Source organism: Pygoscelis adeliae, unplaced genomic scaffold (assembly GCF_000699105.1).
Source record: "Pygoscelis adeliae isolate BGI_AS28 unplaced genomic scaffold, ASM69910v1 Scaffold23, whole genome shotgun sequence".
Classification (NCBI taxonomy): Eukaryota; Metazoa; Chordata; class Aves; order Sphenisciformes; family Spheniscidae; genus Pygoscelis; species Pygoscelis adeliae.
In genome coordinates, this window is record NW_008824540.1 from 79,433 (window position 1) to 100,836 (window position 21,404).

The 21,404-nt window shown below is 36.2% G+C and overlaps 1 protein-coding gene across 1 annotated transcript in view; it reads left to right on the forward strand.

Moving 5' to 3' along the window:
- CDH18 (cadherin 18, type 2) overlaps positions 1-21,404 on the forward strand; it is a 196,852-nt gene that overhangs the window by 40,440 nt on the left and 135,008 nt on the right. Inside the window, exons 2-3 of the mRNA XM_009321654.1 lie at positions 4,516-4,810; positions 13,541-13,660. Of these exons, the coding sequence (XP_009319929.1) occupies positions 4,516-4,810; positions 13,541-13,660 (415 nt within the window). The remainder of the gene's footprint in view (positions 1-4,515; positions 4,811-13,540; positions 13,661-21,404) is intronic.

Sequence of the window (21,404 nt, forward strand, 5' to 3'; positions counted from 1 at the left end):
CTAAAAATTCTGAGAAATAAAGACAGGAATAATGCCTAAAGGGGGAAGAAAATGAAATACTTTCTGTTGGCTTCTGGTTGTGGACAGGTTCAGAATATTTAATAGATATGTTCTTGTTAGGACTATAACCAAATCAGCAGTGATAAGTAATGTTTTCAGAAGCAAGCCCATCATTTAGGATAGAAACTGGCTGGTGGCCCTGGGGCGCTGCAGTGAGGTCCTGAGCCATGGGCAGGGTGGGGGGACCCCTGGGGGGCTAGGGGGGGCTAAGTGGTGAGTGCAAGCTGTATTAGTCTCTAATGGTTAACTAGGCAAACTATTGGTCTGCAAAGTCATTTTTAAAATAGGGTTTGGGGTCTAAGACGAGATTGCTTAGGGAAGCAAATTGAAACAATTTAAGAAGTTAAAAAAAGGCTTCTTTTAACTTCTTTAAGCAGTTAAAAAATTAATATCACAGATCAATATATAATCATCAGATGAGGTGGACTATCATAGGAACTAAGACCTACTGAAAGATATTTTCAGTAATGTTTTCATAGTCATAGTAAAAACCTCCGATACAGAAATCAGAGTTGTGTTCTAATGTTTGGCATATTTCCCTTGCATTTCTTTTCAATGCTTGTTAGTCATCTCAACATTATGAGTAATCATGTTTCAGTTTGCGATGTGTTTGTGTTTCTTTTTAAATTAAGAGACTCCCGCAACGTTCCAACTTTCTGTCTGACTGGCCCAGCAGGGGAAAAAATAACACCACATTTTGTGTTTATCTAAGCTATTTATTCACATTACCACAGCGTGTGAGTGTCTCCTCCTCTAGTGTATACGTGTTCTTGCAGTAGTCATTGGCAGAGGTGATGGCATCACATTGAAATGAAATGTCCACACCCTTTCTAGGGATCTGGCTTGAGATGACTTCCCCAAGTCACCCAAGTTAGGTCTGAACTGGTGAACAGAACATGGGTTGGCTTGAGTCTGCATTGCTTAGCAGCATTCCCCTCTCTGTCAAATTAATCTGAAAGAGAAATAGTTACAGCGGACCCAAGTAGAGAGAGAGTCCACTATTGTCCAGCTAGATTTTGCTCCCTTGCTGTCTTTTATAAATCATTATAGACATAGCTGCAGAAATACAGTCTCCCAAACCATGTATTTGTAACCTAAGTGGTGAATCACATTTATTCTAATTAAGAATGCTTTTGTGGAATAAACCACCTGTTGTGGAGATGATTTCGTAGTACGCAGGGAAAAGAAAGAAGTGTGCCATGCTCAGGGACATGAATCTCATTAATCTGGTAGGCATTGTCTTAAGCAGGGATTCCCAGGGGCTCTCTTCAGCACAACACATACTGCAAATAAGCATTTGAGAGAAGCCTTGATATTTTTCTGCTTGGGCCAATTTGTACTGAGATGGAAGTATTAAAGAAGACAAACAGTTATTTAAGCTTGACTTTACAGTAAAACTGAAATATAAACCAACTGACAAAGGAAAGGCCCTTTTGTTATGCAGTAGAAGTGCTATGCAAAATCCTCCTATGTGAATTTAGAATTCAGCATTAGAAATTAAAAGGCATGAATCAAAGTGTTGTATTTCAAACAATATAAAAAATATCAGGAAGTAGGGAAGCAGGAACTTCTCTTAGCTTTCTTGTGTTTTCAAGTTGTTTCCTTACAACCACAGTGTAAAAGACCTAGTTGCAAATTGAAGGCTTTCAGTGTTTATTAATACCCAGATAATTTTCTTCTAATGACATTCCTGCCTGCATTTTTCAATTGAAGTTTGCTGGGTAACATGATGTTTAGCAGGTATAACATATAACTGGTTGGCCATGCAATCAGCTGAGAATCTTTTGTGTTTCCTAACTTTTTTTACTTGCTAGATGTAAAAGCCCGCTGACTCAAAATGTACCTGGATTTTCTTCACTGATAACAAGTACAAATAGTTGTTTCTTCACAACAAAAAAATATCTGATGTTATTAATTTTTCCAAATATTCCATGCATTTCATGCTATCACAGTAAATTTCTGAATGTGCCTTTCTGCCATATGGTATTGGAATGCCATGTCTATGTTGATATTTGGGTTTTTTGAAGAAAGCTTACTTCTTAAATTCTACAGCAGTTCCTTATTCTGTTGATTTCTTACCTATATATGTAACAAATTTCTTAATTGGTTCACAATTTCATAATTCCAGTTATGAATACAGTGATTTTTGCTGGGATCTCTATCTGGTATACCTGAATATGCTTTTGCATATATGCATACAGAGTAAAAAGGAGAGAATGAGGATGGAGATTCTTCTGATCTTTTTCAGTTTGGGATAGTTTTAACTGGAGTTCCTTACAGCTTCATAAACTCAGTGAATTTGTTGTTTCCCTGGGCATACAAATTTTCTCCTGGGTTTCTTGGGTTTTTTTTTCCCAAAAATTAGAAACAATCTGTCTGAGGCAAATGTTAACATTTGCAAACACTAACACTTAAGAATCATTTTATCAAAAAAGGAACCTGCAGCAAGAGAAAAACAATTCTGATTGTTTCTGAAAAATTAGAATACCAGCAAACCAGGGTTAGAATACCAGAACGCCTACTATTCTTGTTTTTAGGAATAAATAACTTCAGAGAACATTTTGACTTTATAGGACGTTTGGATCTATGGCACTTTACATTGAGTGAATTATTCCTTTGTTAATAGAATCCAGTATTATTCTGAGGATAAGAAGAGATGTAACCGGAATTTTTCCCATCACTACTCTAAAGGAAAGATATAAGACTGTCCTGCTCTCCTATAAAGGCAAAGCCAAGCAAACAGACCCTTTCTCTGCTTCCTTTCTTCCATTTTCAAAATTAAAAAAATGGGTCCACAGTGGTGACCCAGTTTTGGTTTGGTTATTCAGTCAGATCTTCTTGTGGCTCAGATAAGTATGTGGTGCATTGACTGAAGTTACGCTGAAGTTTATATGAGCTGACAATCTTAATTTTGTTAGTCTTCCCCCTCCAAACCCCCGTACACAACAAGATATAAATTATGTGTGACACCATAATTTCATAGTTTTAATACACGAGATGAAAGATGTTATCATGCCCCATATGCTTACTCCTTTTACAAATAGCAAGCTAGATAATTTTAAAGGCAAGACAAAGACCTGGCAAAAAAGGTACAAGGAGAAAGTAAGAAAATAGCAGCACCTCTGTATCTTATGAATTATGTCAGGAAAAAAAATGATTTGTACCTCCAAAAGTCTTATTTTCTCTCTGTCTAACCCTAAATGATTTCTGAGCTGAGAATGGAAAGGAGTCTGGAAACTGACACCTTGTGTTCCATTAATTAAAAATAATATCTGGCATTCTGCTTCTGCTTTGCTCAGATTCTGTATAGAAACTTAGTAATGCCAAATTGCAGATATTGAGTCAGGGCAATGGGATAAGAATAAGAATGAGTGAGTTCTTAAAATTAGAAAGTTTCCCTTCTGGTTTAACATCACAATATAACTGCACAATACCTGAGGCTATTCATTTCTGCATTATCACTTTGTTCTCATTGTGCATCTCAATACATATATTCTGTTCTCAAAGTTGTTTTAAAGAAAAAAAAACACAAAGCCTCTCAATCTATCAAAAAATCACCCCTCTTTCTCAGAGAACACATGTTCATTTTTAATCTAAACAGGTAATTCTTTAAAGTCAAGTTAGAAGCACTGAGACTTAATGGGTAGCTGTTTCATGTTACCTCTTAATACACCAGGGTACTTAGTGATTTTTCCTTCCCCCCCCCGCCCCCAATAAATATAAGCTTTATTATACTCAAGGAGGGGTATAATATACTTAACGTATATTTTATAGCACAAAGTGCATGTTAGGAACAATGGAAATGCTGGAAATATCAGTCAAAGTTCATTACTTCATTATAAATAATTTAAATACAAGAAAATTAGGTGACTTTCTAATTAAAAACAAACAAACAAAATGAAAATGGCTGTGTTTTGTTGAGGGATAGAGTAATCCTGGACAGACATCCATCACTGCCACACTACACAGTTTCCTTTAGTGGTAAATGACGCTGTCCTTGGGGCCACAGAAGATAACATATGTGGTGGGACTGAACTACGATCATTGAAGCAAACAATCCCCAGTGTAACTGCTTCAGGCTTAGTGCTTAAGGCAGAGCTTTTAGCAATGAGTGCTCTAAGGTAGCTACTAGGAAGGACTAAAACCAATCCAAAATAAAATAAAAAACACTCCAGTTACTAGAATATTCTTCACTTAGTGAAGTTTTCTAGAATGGACGTAGAACCCAAGAAATCCCAGCTTAAAAAATGAACTATGCTGGGCGGAAATGACCCTGAACAAAATTATTGACTTGCCAGAAATAGCACATGAGGAATTACAGCAAGAGGTAAGAAGGTTAAAAACTAAGTAGAACGGTGCTAACAGTAATATTATAGTTTTTATATCGTATGTGTAATAACCTTTTATGAAATTTAATTGTCATTTTATATGATTTTATGTGTATATATTCTACAGCTGCACTCCAATTCTGACAAAGGTGATGGATCAGTCAAATACATTCTTACTGGAGAAGGGGCGGGGACTATATTTATTATTGATGACACGACTGGAGACATCCATTCAACCAAAAGCCTAGATCGAGAGCAGAAGACACACTATGTGCTTCATGCCCAAGCTATTGATAGACGGACAAACAAGCCACTCGAGCCTGAATCTGAATTTATTATCAAAGTGCAGGATATCAACGACAATGCACCAAAATTTACAGATGGACCATACATTGTTACTGTGCCAGAGATGTCTGAAATGGGTAAGGAAAACAAATCATTCTATTCAACAATCTTTTAACAAGTGAAAATGCCACGTACTGTTTGACAAAGTTATGACACATTATTGTATCGTTGGTTGTATGTAAAAGATATTACAGTTGAGAAGAGATGGTAAGACATCAAATGCAACCTTGTATGTTACTTGGACATTCATATTAAGAAAACAGTACACACACACACACACATGCTGACTGTAGAGGAGAGTCACTCTTATTCTTGAATGCTTTAATAGACATTCCTGGGCAAATGGTGCTTTTCACTCCAGAAACAAGATGTATTCATATATCCTCATTCAGCTACACACTTTCTGGCATTCTTTTATGTCTACATGAGTAGTCTATTCAATTCACAGAATTAAACAAATACAAAGGAATTGTAGTTTTCTAGGTTATTATAGACCATGGTGTCATATGTTTATTTACCTTTATTAAGTTTCTTATAAAACTTCTTATTAAGTTTCCCATAAAAAGAAATGAAGTTCAGAAAAGTACTGATCTTTGGTTTTCCCTGTTAGAAATTTAGTTCAGATACTCTTACTCTTTGAGGTGCTACATTATGCAATCAGTTTTCTTTATTTATTGCTTCTCTGATGTTGAAATTAGTTTTTAACTTTCCTCTAATATCACAACATCAAAGCTACATAACTAGTCTAGGATAGACAGATGGAAATATGACTTTTGTGCTAGATATTTTTTTAAGAAAGCTTAACTGTCATGACTTGTCTTTGTGAAATATGTCTGCTGTCTTATATTACTGACTGGACAGTACAGATGGTTACCACATGAACACACACTTTTCCCTTTCCCCCCAAATCCCCATCTAAGAAACAACCTTTGAGTCCAAGATGTGTCTAACTTTCCCAAGTGAAAAGTACATAATTTCTATTCTCTCCTTGCTGTGTCTAACAAGCAGATGATAGACTTTAACTTCTTCAGAGTAGAATTTTAAAAATTAAAAGGGAAAAATATTAAAATGCATGCAGTTACTCAACTCTCATAACAATATTGATTATATATACAAGAATGAATGAATATTGTCATTGAATCTTAATGGTTTGTCATCATTTGATCACTTGGAATGGTAATGATAACTCATTTGAATAGATCAGAAAATAACAGATGTGTTTTGTTGAAAGTCAGATAAGATATTTTGTTAATATAATTATTTTAGATGGGAGGATACCTTGTACAACTTTCCTAGTGTAGATCGGTGAAATTAATTTTAAACTGGGAATCTGCCTTCTATTCATCTTCTATGGTACCACCTGACATTATTACGCTGAATTCAGACATACGTGGTTGTGTAATGAGGGAAGTTTAATCTGCTTGTGGAAGTCTGCATACTGTTTGAACTGCATACATTTTCACAGTATGCAAAGAAATATTTCATGTGGAGAGACTAAACAGGCCAACCCCACAGCTTCCATTGCAGATGTGCATAGTAAAAATATTGCATTCCAAACACATCTACAATTCTTTTCTTGCTTACACTAATGAAGTGTGGCATATGAAATATTTGGAAACGTGGTAATCATACCAGTCCTGGAAAGACTGAAATATATTAAATCTTATTCCTGAACCATGGAGTTTAGAGCTGTGACAGTTTGGAAGCAGGGACTGATTTTTACACCAGTGGTTTCTTCATTGACCTAAGTGGCGTTAATCTTGTATAAAGTAGAGAATAGGTATTCTTTCCTATCTACCATGCAAAATCAGATTGTATTAAGTGGACTCTCAAGCTTACCAAATATCTTGTTTTAAAAAGATATAAAAAAATTCCCCCGTTCTCTTTCTTTTGCCCTGACTTTATTACTGCCTTTTCATCCTTTCTCTCACTGCCACTGCCACTACACTGACACATAGGAATAATTCCTTGATTTTCTTCTCAAAATGTCCTCCATACGTGATGTTCTGAAAAATAATCTACCTGTCTACATCATAATTGTCTTGTTCTAATACTTTGTTCTTTGTAGGTACTTGTAGTACCTTTCTCCCTTTCCAGTCCCCTCCTCTCTTCCAAGTCCTCCCACAGTGTGCTATTTCAGATGTCTTCCCAGACGTGGAGAACTCTAAGCCTGTTTTTTCCTGTGGTGCCTCTGGCAACAAGAATGCACAAAGGGAGAAGTATCTTTCTTTGGTCTCCTTTCATTTCCTTCTTTCTTCTTTCATAGGTCATTGTTCCCGTATTACCCTTCAGCTTCCCTTTTATGAATTTTCTTCTTTCCACAGTCTGTTTCTCTCTAACTGGGAATTGCTACCTCATCTTTGCTTATAATTTCTATTACCCCCTCCTCCCACATTTTATTATAATTATTTATTAGCATTATTATTTCTATTAGCCTCTTCTGAGTCTCTACCGGAAGAACAATCTCTATTAGCCATTCTTGTTTGGTCAGTATCTAGCTAATAAAGATTTTCGGATTATAGATCAAATATATTTTCATTCCTTAAAATCATTTGCAAATTGTTTATTGTTCTCTTAAACCATAGCTTCCTCTCAAATAGTGACTTCCTTGATCTCATGTGTTACTTCTCAGAGCTATAAACATGTAGGTCTCCATTCCATCTACACAGTGATGCTAGTGCATGTAACAGGACATGTTTTTAATGTAGAATTCCCTATTTTAATCATCTAAGCATACTATTGCAAATATCATTCCCACGAGAAACTTATGGAAGTACAGAAGGGCAGTATTTCTGTGAGTAACGTCATAACACCAGGACTATTTAAGCAATGCACTTTTGTGGGAAGTACTACAGTGAGGCGATAGAGCTCCCAGTAAGAATATTGTGGGCCTGTATGAAACCTTCTCAGTTGTCTTTGATAATTCACTGTGGCACAAAGCTTTACTGTTAGAGTTGCAGTTCATTTCAGCAACATCTAAGCTCTTACCTCAGTTGTCTCTCATCACACCACAGACTGTCTTGATGTGAAATTCATTTCTTTTATCAACTGTCTCCAAAAATGCATAACTGTCTTCCTCTTTCTTCAGTTTCTTTTGTCTTTAATGATTGATTATTTTTTTAAATTGATTATTAATTGATTATTTTTTCTCCTGTGGAAGCCTTTTATTTTCTGTATAGGAGGAAAGACAGTGGAAAGGAAATCAATGTTATCCTCAAAGTCAAAAGCAGCTAATACAATTATTTTGTATTTGTTCATTCTATTTATAAAAGTTCTCTTTTTTCCATGCCCTTAGAATGTAGTATTCTTGCATAGATGTTAGTCATAATTCTGTAATAGTCTGAATCTTCGTATTACTGTACAACTACATTATACAAGTTACTGTTTTCCATGAACAATTCGAATAGTTAGTCTGGGATGGCATTTTGGATTATAAACCAGAGTGGATTATGGTAAACCAAGGAAGTTTTAGTGATAAAATAAAGCATTAATGCGTATGTTATATAAATGAAATACCTTACTGGTTGTACCTGAGGTAAATCATTAAAATATCTATTCCACAAAGCTTTCCTGTTGTGTGGATAAAACTGAATTTTCATATCCCGCCATACAGGCAATCTGCTGTAGGCATACATTATATTTTCATTGCAAATTCATGATCATTATTTTCTTTTTCCCTTATTGATTTGTTTGTGTTTGTTGCATACTGAAAGCATTTTATTGTCTGCAGTCTCAGAAAGACTAATTCTATTATTGCTTCCACAGGATACATTCTTTCTGTCAAATAATGGAGATCCCTATGACATTTTTATTAGTTCTGTAATTAACATGTTTTTTGACATTCAGCTGTGGAGTTTATACATAACTGAACTTCTTGTTGTTATTTTATGAATTCCTAAGGATGCTTCACTACTTTAAAAATTTCTTCCACTTTTTTACATCATCATTTAAAGAACTTTCAGTGTTACTGTCTCTCTGTAACAGCCCCCAGGCTGAGTGGCAGGTGATATTTTTAATCTCCATTATGCTGTTTAGTTTCAACAGCAGGTTCCCGTCTGTCTCCTCAAGAAGTTAGCTGATATTTTTCCCACAAGTTGAACCTTTCTTGATCTACTTGTAAAACCTGTAGTACCTTTGTGGCTTTTCCTTTTTTAGGTCACTGACAAGGAAGTACAGGTAAGTTTTGTTAAATTATTTGCCAAATATTAGATCACCATATTCACTGTGGCACAAAGTGAACATATTATTTATGCTTTATGTACTATGCTGAAAGAGCTGAAAGAAAACATGTATTCCTTGCCTTCATTGAACCTTTTTCCTACAAGTTGGCTCAAGAACCAAGGTTTATATCTGAAATGATTTCTTCTTCAGTGTAAAAAACTCAGTCTCATTGAGAGCTATAATTATGCTGTTTTAAGGTTTATGAAAGAGTCTTCATTATCTAAAGGTAAAAGAAAATAAAAACATTTTTCAATCAATAGAAGCCTTCCATATCTGCTCATTTTCAGATAGATTCAAAATGAGTGAAATATTGCATATTAAATTTTCTAATGTTGAGGTCATGCATAAGAAGAGTATTCCCAATAAATTCTACTTAGGAAATTAATAGACACACTGGACTTTTCTGAACTTCTTTCCAGGGTATTATAATGTGGGGTAGTCATAATTTCAGATAATCTGGAAGACGATATTCATGGTGTTCATAAATATGATTTGTATGAGAAGTGCCTATTTATCTTCCTGTGTTGTTTGATTTTTATCTTCTAATGAAGATAGCTGACAAGAAAATATTGAGATTTTCTACAGTGAGGACTTGGATCAGTAATATAGTCACTGAACTCAAAGTGTTGATTTCCTGGTGAAATCATTGTTTTCTAATGTAGAATGAAACTAAAACATGTTGTGTTGACTTGTTAGTGTTTTAAGACAATTTTAAGAATTATTTTAGTTCGGCAGGAAATGTGTTCATTAAGCATCACCTTTTTTCACTTTTTTTCATTTTTTTTCAATATTGATCCATTTGAGATTTTAACAGTGCAGCAAACTATGGAAAGTCATGCATACAGATTTGCATTCTCAACAGGCATGTTTTATTGAACTACCTCATTAAATATTAAAAATTTGTCTTCAGAGAGACAGATTAACCTATTTCCCTTCAGCTTTTCTTTGATATATAACTTTACAAAATTTTTATCGTAAACATATTTAAAAAGAGAGAAAAACAAAAGAAGATATTTTGAAATAAAACTACATTTTGATTTCCCAAATGAAATTATCCTTATTTTTGATAACAGAAAAAAAGCAAAGCTTACAGAGTGGTGTTCAGCACATACAGACATATTTTACAGCTCTGTATAAAGCATTAGCTAAGAAAACAGAATTCCCAATATGTAATCTCTAAACTGTAGCGGGAAATCATGTGGAATGGTAGCTGTACTCTGAATAAACAGAGCCTCCACGTTGGGGAAAAAAGTCTTTTTTATTGCCTAACTGGATTGTCAAAATGCTTTCATAGCAAAATTTTGAGGTTTTCTTGACAGGCCTTTTCACAGTATGTTAGTGAAGAAAGTATGGAAGGTATGCCTCTGGGTCCGATGTTCATATCTGTTCTGAGGTCTCCAGGGAAATTAGATCCTTATTTTTTGTATTAGATTATTTTCTTCAGAATTGTTAACATTAAAAATAGCAAGGCAGCTGTACTGTATATTTTTCCATCTAAATCCTTCTTACACATAGCTCAACGGCAAAAACTGATGCTGCATCTGAACGGTACAAATATATTTGGAATCGTGATTTGTCTGTCATGTTGATGAGCTGAATGATGTTAACTTTGAAAGGAGTAATTGGAAGGTAAATGTACCCTCTTTACCTTCTTTCTTGCAAGGCAGTCTAACCTGCAGCTTTCACAAGCTGCCCTTCCTCTGTGCTCAGCAATCAGGCAAGAGTTAGGCAAAAGGCCAGTATGGGTCTATCTTATAAGATGCCGAGCGTGCTTGTGTAATACAGTGAAAAAGTTAAGCATCTGATGAGCTACATTGCACTGAATGAGGGTTTGAGAGGTGGGGTGGGGGGTTGAGTTAAAACTTGTGATTCTAAGTGCTCTTTTAGATGGAAAGAGAACACTTTGCCACTATTCCATACTATTCAATACCAAATTACTATTATCAGGTGTTTCTTAGGAGAGAGATACAGATGTATTAGAAAATCACTGTAGTGGATTTTAAGGTGTAATAGCATTCCATTCATGCTAAAATGACCTGCCAGCTGCTTATGTACGATATCACCTTTCACTAGCTCTGTGTCTTTGTCCCACATCAATGAGCAACACAAGCACTCAGATTCTATCCCCTACCGTTTAAAATAAGGAGAGAAGAAAGTCTCTGAAGAATGAGAGAACCATGAAATCTCAGTATTTCTCGTATTTTCTTCTTCTGAAATAGATAAAATCTGTTCATCTATTCCAAAACCTACCTTGATTGTCTAGAACTCTGGGAAAAAGTGCAAATGGGAACTCAACCTCTTAGACGAGTAGGCAACTGTTCGTAACTGTTTTCCTGGAAGCAGGAAAATCTATAGATAAAAAGGTACAGAAGTTGGCCAGCACTCTGGGTAGCAAACTCTTGTAGGTGACTGACTATACCTATTAGATGGGTATGTTTTTGTTGTATGCAATTAAAAAAAAATAAAATTGTTGTGTATCAGTAACCTATTAATCTTTAATGATTCCACAAGATTCCAACATAAAATAATGAAGCCATGAATAAAGGTAAACCAACAAATTAGTGTGAACAGGCCTTCACCCTTGAATACAGCAAGCTTAACTAGAAGACAGAAAGGTCACAGCTTTTCCACCTCAAGTTAGAAATTATTGCCAAACTCGGCTACAGAAATATATCATTACAGTATTTAGATAAGCTATAGAATAGAGGAAAAAAATGCATTTTCTGTTCTTTGAAGTGACCTGATATGGTTTGCAGTAACTCTTATTCTAAGTTTAGATAGCAAATAAATATGACTGAGTAGATTCCTAGAATGTTTTAAGAAAATTACACTAACTTTAATTCATATTTGTCTACCTTGCCACATAAACCCAAATACAGTAATTTAGACGGTTTTACCATTAACTCCTGAATAACTATGAACAGACTACTAGCTCCAGCTTGATTTTATTACAATATTCAACTTCAAATTCATCAAGGTATCCTTATATCTGCTGTGTGAATATATTTATCTATGAGATTGTATGCATTTGGGCTATTCAGAGACCAGAAGACACCATATTTAAGTATGCAAACAAGTTTGCTGTACCTTTTACTAAATCTCCAGTAGATAAACAAAAAGCAGCTTTCGGTGTCTAAGTTAGTGTGGCACAAATGAATGAATAGTTTCTCAAACAGTGAAGAATCCAAATCTGTGAAGATTTGCGTACTTGCTTTGCTGTACTTGAAGTGAGACTCCATGATTTTAGGTATTTCTATTCCCAGTGTACACTGAGGGTGTGCACGTTAACAAACAGTTCTGTGCAATGGAAACTGATCTAGGAAGTTAAACAGTTGGAAATGAAGATCCGATATCCACACCATATGTTTTTGGGAAGTCTTATTTCAGACTAGCTTTTGTCTGGTCTCTGAGACTAAAAGCCTATTAGCAGTCAGAATAAATCAGATGTGCTGCTAAAGCATATCTTCTGGTTTAGTTTCATCAGAAGGAATCTAGTTAGCATACTCTGAAACTGTTCCATGAGGCAAATCAAAGTGCGACAAGTGGGGGAGATCAGGGGGTTCAATTCAAAAGCATACTTCTCCTCACAACTAAGATGTGAAACTGAACACCCCAGGGTGGGGGTGATGCCTCAGTGGTTAATTTGACTGAGAAGCCACTTTCAGATGCAGAATTACATGAGAATAGCCTGTTCTGTTATTATTATTCCTGTATTTTAATATTGGGCCAAGAGAGTCTGTAGAAAGCAGTGTCTGTAGAAGGATAAACAAGTGGGATGAAGACTGAACCTTTATTAACTTGCCAATTTTCTTATGTGAAGTGTTGGGCAGTGATAGCAAAAAAGATTCATCATTAAATGTCTTGAAATATACGGTAAAATGTAAAATCACTTGTCTCTTCTATCTGTGCAGTACTTATGCAATTTATTTTGTACAAAGCATTACTCATAAGTTATCCCACTTAGTGACATGCTAGAAACTATGATTTTATTTTTCTAATGGTATTTATTAACAGCATACAAATATTTGTCTTTTGAACTCCTTATCTTTCTAATTTGGATCCATCATTGGAATTCCAACAAGGTTCTAGAAATTATTTCCTTTTCAGATCTTTGATGCCTTCCGATAGCTAGATTTTTTTATTCCCTTATCATCTTGTATTGATTTGAGGGCATTTATGCAAATTATTTTAAATATGCACTTCAATATTAGTTTTTATTGTGGATGAAAATAATCCTGAAGTCCCTAAATACGAATTGTTCAGAAGTCTAAGCAATATCCAAGTTCAGGGTGTATGTGTGTGAACATGCATAAATATGCATGCTATGTAGGTACTATTTATGTTTATATATATGTAATTAAGTTACATATACATATATAGAAAGAAAGAGAAAAAGTTTTTTTCAGATGAGTATAAATAGTTTTCATTAAAAATATGGTAGGATAATAACATACAGAGAAAATGTTATTAATCTCAATTGTAGAATGTGAGGACTGTAGACGTTTCAAAAATGCATCTAAAAATATTTTTATTTGTCAGAAAATTGTATTTATTATCAATCAACTTTTATTTTCCTGTACATACAGGTACATCTGTTCTACAGGTGACAGCCACAGATGCAGATGACCCTACATATGGAAACAGCGCCAGAGTAGTGTACAGTATTCTTCAGGGACAGCCATATTTCTCTGTTGACCCTAAAACAGGTGGGCATTTTATATTTCTGTCAGTGTGATTGGGCTAATACGTTGCAGGTAAGTAAGTCTGGTAGATGAAATCCAATGTACAAAACACAGGTGGGTGGGACTTTTTATTTTTAATTCCTATTATATCCTACTTCTTGCTTTAACACTATGAAATTTAGGAGTTGCTATGTTTTGCTGAGTACAAAAATGGGCCTACTGTGTACAGAATTAATTCTGCATCATGCCACGATGTGAGCCGTTCAGCCAAACTGGAACAGTAGTCTTTCATCTTTTCAAGCCTCTGTTTAGGTAGTGACTCAAGTGTGCCTAATACATTATGATTTTAAATATTTTGTTTTGCCCGAAGGATAGGCTTGGAAGTCTTATTGAATGTGGTCTTCAACACATATACCATAATTAATATCATTCTTGTACTTATAAAACTGCAGTATTGCCATTTCACTGAAAATTTATTCTGTGATTCAAGAAGTAGAATGAGCTGAAATATTTATGCTTAAACTCTGTGCATCACCCTCTCCTTTTTTCCACAAAGTGTGAGTTATGTATAATGAATCCAAATTGGTCTCTTTCAAGAGAGAAGAAATCTCTTTTGGGGATGGGGATTGTTACTAGTTTTGGATTTTCTGAAAAGCATTATCTTAAATATTAATATGATGGTATATTTTTAGTGTGCATTTATAGTCCTTAATAATGAGGAAATATAATTTAAGAAAGTACTTTTTTAATCTGAATTTTGTAACTATTTTTCCCTATCTGTATCAAAGCTTTAATACTGAGGGGAGAGAATGAAATATAGTGATCCCTACACTTAACTGTAGGGAAGAATAATGATTTTTAAAATGTGCTGAAGTGAAGTAAGCATAGTGTAAATAGTTTTCACTGAAATGTTTTTACATTTAAGTGTCTTTGCTTGTGTACGTTAATCTCTGTGGAACTTGGAGGTACACGCTTGCTTCATTACCAAGAGAAGTGTATCTGTGCCATCTCAGCTAGCCTTGAGGTTAGGCCTCCTTTGAGTGGAAGGCTGGACTCAATGACCCTCAGAGGTCTCTCTCAACCTAAATTATTCTATAAATTTGTGAGCTCATGTTAGAAAGGCCAAAGCGTGCAAAGCCTGACAGGATCGTGTTGGAGGACTATATAAGGTGCTGGGAGGCAAACCTGATGCAGGCCTGTTCATACACGCTGTGTTTCAGGAACGACTGCTGGCACACACCTTACCCAGCCATGCGTGAGTACAGTCTGGCAGAGTACTAGCTGGCACAGGCTAAAACCACTCTGAGATACATGTCAACAACTAAGAGGTATGGAAAATCAGTGGTACAGTGCTCAAGCTCTCTCTGCCCTTGTTTTACTTAGAAATACAACGCTGGCCTACATTTCTGCTTCTGTTTTGTCACTCTGAGGCAATGGCCTATATTTTTTACTTTGATAATGGTGTGGAACTTGTTATCTGGACCTGCTATTCAGTCAGTGAAGATTCATAATAGATGTTCTCAGTATCAGGTCTGTATCACAAAAGAAAATAGTATTGTTATATTACTGTTTGTATGTTATAAAGAAAGCAGATGGGAGTGTATTTTCACTCCCCAAGCCTTAGGCTTTGACAGGGATTTAAGGACGCTTTATGAATTTAAACTGGTTTTAATATGTGTATAGAATATGAAATGTTTCTGATACCTTAGTCTGTTAAAATGGCAAAAGAATAAATACCTTATGAGGTAAGTAGACAGTGAAACAGTGAAAAAAAATGGAGGAGGCTTTTTAATTTGATAAGTTGTCTTTTTATAATTCCAGAATAGCAGTTAATTTAATTTGGCATGATATAATGCAAAGAAGTAGAATATTGGAAGTGATGGGAAAGTCTTGAAGTATAGTGTTTCACTATGAAATTTCACTTTGAATTTCTGGGGTTTGAGACACTTATTTTCTAAAAACATCGCTCTTCTGAATTTGCAAGCATTTCCGTGACCTATTTTTCCTAAGGCTTGAATTGTTCGATTCCATCTTAGTTACATTTTATCTGGAAGTTTTCTAAATTTACCCTGACATGCACAAAATTCCTTTACAAGAAAGAGGTAGAAGGGCGAAAACAGGGAAAAAGACAGAGAAAGGTCCCAACATTCATGACTGAATGTAACGTTTGTGAAGCCTAAGGATTCAGAGCTATCAGTAAATCTTCTTGGAGCTATCAGATCCAGACATCAAGTTGTTCATAGCTCTAGTGTGAATACTTAAGAAGTCTTCTGCTTCTAGCTTAGTGCTGCCTAAACTTGGTTTTAAATAACTTACTATCTGAAGACTTTAAAATTATGGATTTTTAGGAGCTTAGTTGAGAATAGTTTAAATAGGATTTTAGAATTCATACGTCTAAAATGTAATAGTGGGCCAGCACTAAATTACAAACTTTGAAGTAAAAAAAGATGTGTTCTTGGCAGAAGAACGTCTTTGTTAACTTATCTGATAAAAGGCTCATCTCTACACACCCAAAGGAGGGCAGAAGTGCAGCGCTGGGAGAGTAACCCCCCTGCTCTAATTAGAGACTTGAGCCTGGGCTCGTCCCAGGGCTGTCGCAGGACAGCCTCAGCCGCATCGGCCAGGACTGAAACCCATCATGAGGAGTCCACAGGAGATGCTGTCCTGATCACCCTTCAGGCTCAGGAAGCTACTGCCTACAGGGCTATGGGACACATTATAGGACGCACGGAAGAGCATTATGGTATTGTACTAGATCTATTCTGGTTTAAAGGAAGAACCACAGGCAGGGAAAGGGAGGGATTGAGATGGATTAGGGAGGAAAAAGCAAGGAAAAATAGAGGGCTAAGGGGATAAAAGGGGCCAGTCCTATGTGAACAGGCTCTTGCTCAGGACTATTGTCTAGTCGTGCCCTCTGCTTGATCAGCACAGTCTGTCCTGTACCTTCTTAGGCTTCACTTCTAACTTTTTCTGAGTAAAGGGACTCTCTGTATGCATGTGTGTCTGGAGGCTTAAGTGTCAGCAACTGGATCTGGACCATGGTCAGTGGGTCCCATGTGTCTGTGGTGCCAGCAAACAGGAGAGTACAGAGTGTGTGCGTATTGCATGGGTGTGAATGTCAGTGTGGGATCACTACTGAGTGTCAGGCTGGAGTAGCCAGCAAGTCGGATGAGTGGCTTGGGTGCCAGGTATCCACGTGGCCAAAAGGCTGGGCCAGATACTGGAGAGACGAGAGGGTTCACAAGTCAGCTGTTGCAGGCACCCAGAGGTCCAAACTGACTACAGGAGTGACTGTATAGTCTGTGGGTTGACTGAGGGGCCTGTTTGCATCTGTGTATCTCTGTGCATGAGGCAAGGGGAGACCAAGGAGCCAGGAGCAAGCTCCTGGGTAGCCTGGGTGGGAAAGGTAGCTATTGAGAGCCCATAATGTATACGTGGGGGTGTCAGTGGGCATGCAAGGTAACTGGGGGTCCGGAGGGTTCAGAGCCAGTTACTGGATACACTTAGTGTCTAAGGCCCGTTACTGGGGAATCTATAGTGTGCTGGGGTGGGTGGGGATGTGTGAGTGTGTCCAGGATTAAAAGGGGATCTGTACCAGCAGTGGAGGGGAGCTGCAGGCCTCGGACTTGTATGTCCAGGTTCCACGTTCCACCAAGTGGGGAGACTGGGGACCCAGATGTCAGCTACTGGACAGACTGAGTGTCTAAGGCAAGTTACAGGGCGGATCCTTGAGTACATGTGTGTATTTCCAACTGAACCGTCCTTCCTCCTGATCAGCTGGAGGAGGATGAGGCTGTTTGTGCTGTCTGAGTGCTGAATGTTTCTATCTGTGTGTTGCCCACTGAGTGTATGGGTTGCATCTGTGTGCGTGCCTCTTGGGAACACACACACAGCCTCACTACTGCTTCTAAATCACAGATTAAAAACAGGGAGCTGCAGCAACCTCACCTCCATGAGGCTACCAGATTTGGCAACTCCTAACAATCTTTAGGTTTTTAGGTGATTGGCTCTAGGGCCTGTATTTCACTTTGATTTGTTTGTTTTTTTTTTCCCTGGGAAGGAAGAATTGTAAACTCTGTCTGTGTGTAGAAATTTGCTGCAACTATGTTGTTATGACTGTGAATGTCAGAACTACTGTCCGTGCATAACATAAACTGTAAGATTTTCAAAATCCTTTGAATTTGAATGGCTGTCTAGGAAGTGTTTTGTATTTGTATTTATTAATTACCTTTAGTAATTAGCTATGGGATGTAACAGTAATAAGTTGTGTAATTAGTAATTAGCTGTGATAGCTTGTGTTGGTTCCTGTTTGCTTTCCTCCCCAATTGCAGCAAAATATTCTGCTGAATTTTTATAAATAATTATGTATTAATAATGCTGATGAAAGAGAGAGAAGAAGTCAATGTCTAGATCTTAGGTGTATTTGCAAAGATTATGGGTATAGGATTATGTGACTTTTTAATTCAAAATATTCAGGGAGCCCCAGAAAACATGAGTCGCTTATCCTTTTAGAGTACCATTAACCTCGCTGTAAAAATACAAAAAAATAAATATATAAGTGTAGAGCAAATAATTTATTAATATACTTAGAATTTTAATATGATTCTCCCACCCTGTAGAACTCTGAACATCTTCTGAAATGCGCAAAAACACATGAAAACTTTTCCTGGGAGTTTGAGTTACAAATGTAATACCCCACCTTTTCCAAAACATGAGCTTTTTGATCCGTGAACTTGATGTAGGATCCATCCCTGCTTGTTCTTTGCTTATGTCAAGTGTGGCTCATCAAACAGCAATGGTCAACATTTGACTGGTAACCCAACCCCAGAAGCTCATTTTTTCTTGGGGAAACCTCAAATTAGACTGTGGGTTTTTTCTAACAGCTATAGCAGCCCACTTTCAGTTGCCACATGCTTTGGGAATGAAAGTGAAACCCGTAGTCCAATTCTACTGCCTACATAGTAAACACATATCTGGAGGATGTTAGCTACACACAGCTCTTCCCAGATGTATCAATCTTTCTGAACAGAACATACAGAGTGAATTAATCTGTGAGGCATTTGTTCTTTCAGATCAGCAGTTCTGGTTGTAACTGATGAAATTAGTGATGAAATAAGAGATAAAAGCCTCATTCATTGCAGTTTTGAATTGAAATGTAGACACTGGTGGGGTGGGAGAGAAACACATTTATCATTGAATTGAATGTGAAAAACAGATATTTTTATTTATTTGTATTTATAATGATCTGCTTTTATAGCAGTAGTATTACAAAGTTCTTAATCATGTATCAGCTTGTTTGTTTTTTTTTTTACTTGAAGATATTAAATAGTAAAGAAATACATATGCCTATTTATGAAAGAATGTCACTGCAAATAAGTACAGGCTAATTATGAAGCGGAAGAAGAGTGTCAACCTCCCTCTGCTTTCTGTCTTCACAATAATATGAACAATGGCTTCAAGCATGCCTATAAGAAATGACCTATTCCCTACTTATCTAGTTTGGTTCCTGACTGAGAGCACAATACAAATAATAAACATAGTCAATGGCTGAATAGATGCTTCCAAATATAGAGATGTGCCTCATGAACACCAAGTAAGCACTCTCTGAAGTTCAAGACTTTTGTCCTCTTCTGTAATTATTATTCTTATCCTTTTCTATAAGTTCTTGGCCATAGTTCCTATGGGAATGGCAGATTTTGTGGCATTATAATACGTAGAGTGTAATTTTAAAGTTGCATGTGTTGTTTTTCTGGGAAACAAGAAAAAAAAATTGATTGATTTATAAAGTTATTCACAGATTTGATACTGCTAAATACTATAAATAAATACTAATGCTTAAAAATTGTTAATGAAATCTGTTAAAATTAAGTTCTCTTAATACTGAGGTAATAATCATGGATTTAATGGATTAAAGTCTACCTCATTTCCTTATTTTAGAGAAAATATCTTAAACTGGCATAAAGAGGAATTGTGTAGACTTTCCAGTACAAAAAGGAAGAGAACCCTTTACATGCTTTAGTAGAACAGTCTGTCGTGGTATCCCGGATAAGAATCTAGTGTGCTAATTGGAGTAATGCTAAGGCATTTCATGACCCTATGTCTGCCATACATAGGAAATCATACTAGTTAGTAAAATCATTTCAGAAATCAAAGTCTGCCGCTGACTTGAATGAACACCCTTATTTTTGATGTTAAGAATTGTTACTTTTTTTTAGTTGAAATATCTTTCTTAGTGACATCTGTTTAAAATAAGGATGTTGACGGGGGTTAATGATCCCCTGCTGATACGCAGGTTGGTTCATATTAGAGTGCTAACTGAAACTGGAGAGCCCTGTGTTTAACTATCTCTGTTTCATGCTGAGAGGCTCCAATATCATTTTAATGACCTTAAGCAGCTACAGAAGTATCTTACATAAATTGAATGCTTCTACTTTAAAGGAATACTTCATGATGTCCCCCTAACTCCACAACTAAGACACCACAGCTGATGCCCAGGTTCTTGTAGTGGTCTTAAAGTAAACTTAACCTCCTCTATCACAGTTTTTACACACGGGCTTTTAAACTGTTGTTGCTGAATAATTAAATCTTATAAAAAACAGTAAGGGCGATTGCATTAATCATAAAATTTTGCTAATGACACATTCTGTTTGAGTTAGGTAAGGAAATATCTATGATGAACCTTCAAAATCTCACTTGTGTTTGCACTGCAGACCACTTATTTATAGCTATTAGTAAAAACTCCGACTTAATTATGTGATTGGTTTCTACTTAGTATCAAGATGAGGTCACAGTGAAGAATCAATCTAAAAGTTGAGTTATTTTTATTAGTGATACATCTTGCTAACAGTGTGTAGGATTAAAATAAATTTGTTTTGTGCATGGGTACTGTAATTTTATCTTGAAGTTGTAAGAACTGTATTCCATATTCAGGTTTTCATATGTTTATTTTCCCTCAAGGAATTTCTGAAATGTTGTAATAGAAGTTACATCTTTAGCATATATCATTGCCGAAGTCTACAGTTTGTAGACTTCTTGTTGTCAAGAGAATCACTAGAAATACAAACTCAAAATTTGAAAGAGTCTTAGCTCATTCTGCTAATTCTACCAGGTACTGTACAATGCACTCCTTCATTCCTGAAGGAACAGAAATACGTGCTCCATCTAAAAATATTGTCATGAACACATGTTTGAGAGTGTCATCTGCCAGCTCTCAGCTAAGAGTAATGTAAATATTGTAATGTCCTTTGCTTTGAATTTTAAGTAAATATTGGATTTTCTACACCTACAGTTTTCACACTTTAAAGATAATCTCTGAACAATGGACTCAATTCTCAGAGTTTTCTTGTGTGTTCAAAATATTTATATACTATTACAGTGTTCCCTAGAGTTATTCAAAGGATAACTTAGGCCATCAGATGAACAGGCAGAGAGATATGAGCAGCTGAACAATCCACTGTTTCTTTTAGTTTTCTAAGGGCTCTGTTTTGGTACAGTTGAAGATTTTATGAGGGCATTGGTACAACTGAAACTTTGTTGTTTAGGCCCTGTTTTCCACTAGCATGGAAACCACACAGAAGAGTCCTTGCTAATCAAAAGTGTACAGAGAGGAGAGGCAAAATAATGTGCTCAAGATGCGTAATAAAGGTAATACCAAAGCAGCAGCAGTGCCTCAAAGCAAACGTCTCCACAACCTAGTGCAGTGTTTCTTATGGTGACTGATATTTGCTGGGCCATCCTCTTACCTGTATATCCTGATGTGATTTTTGCC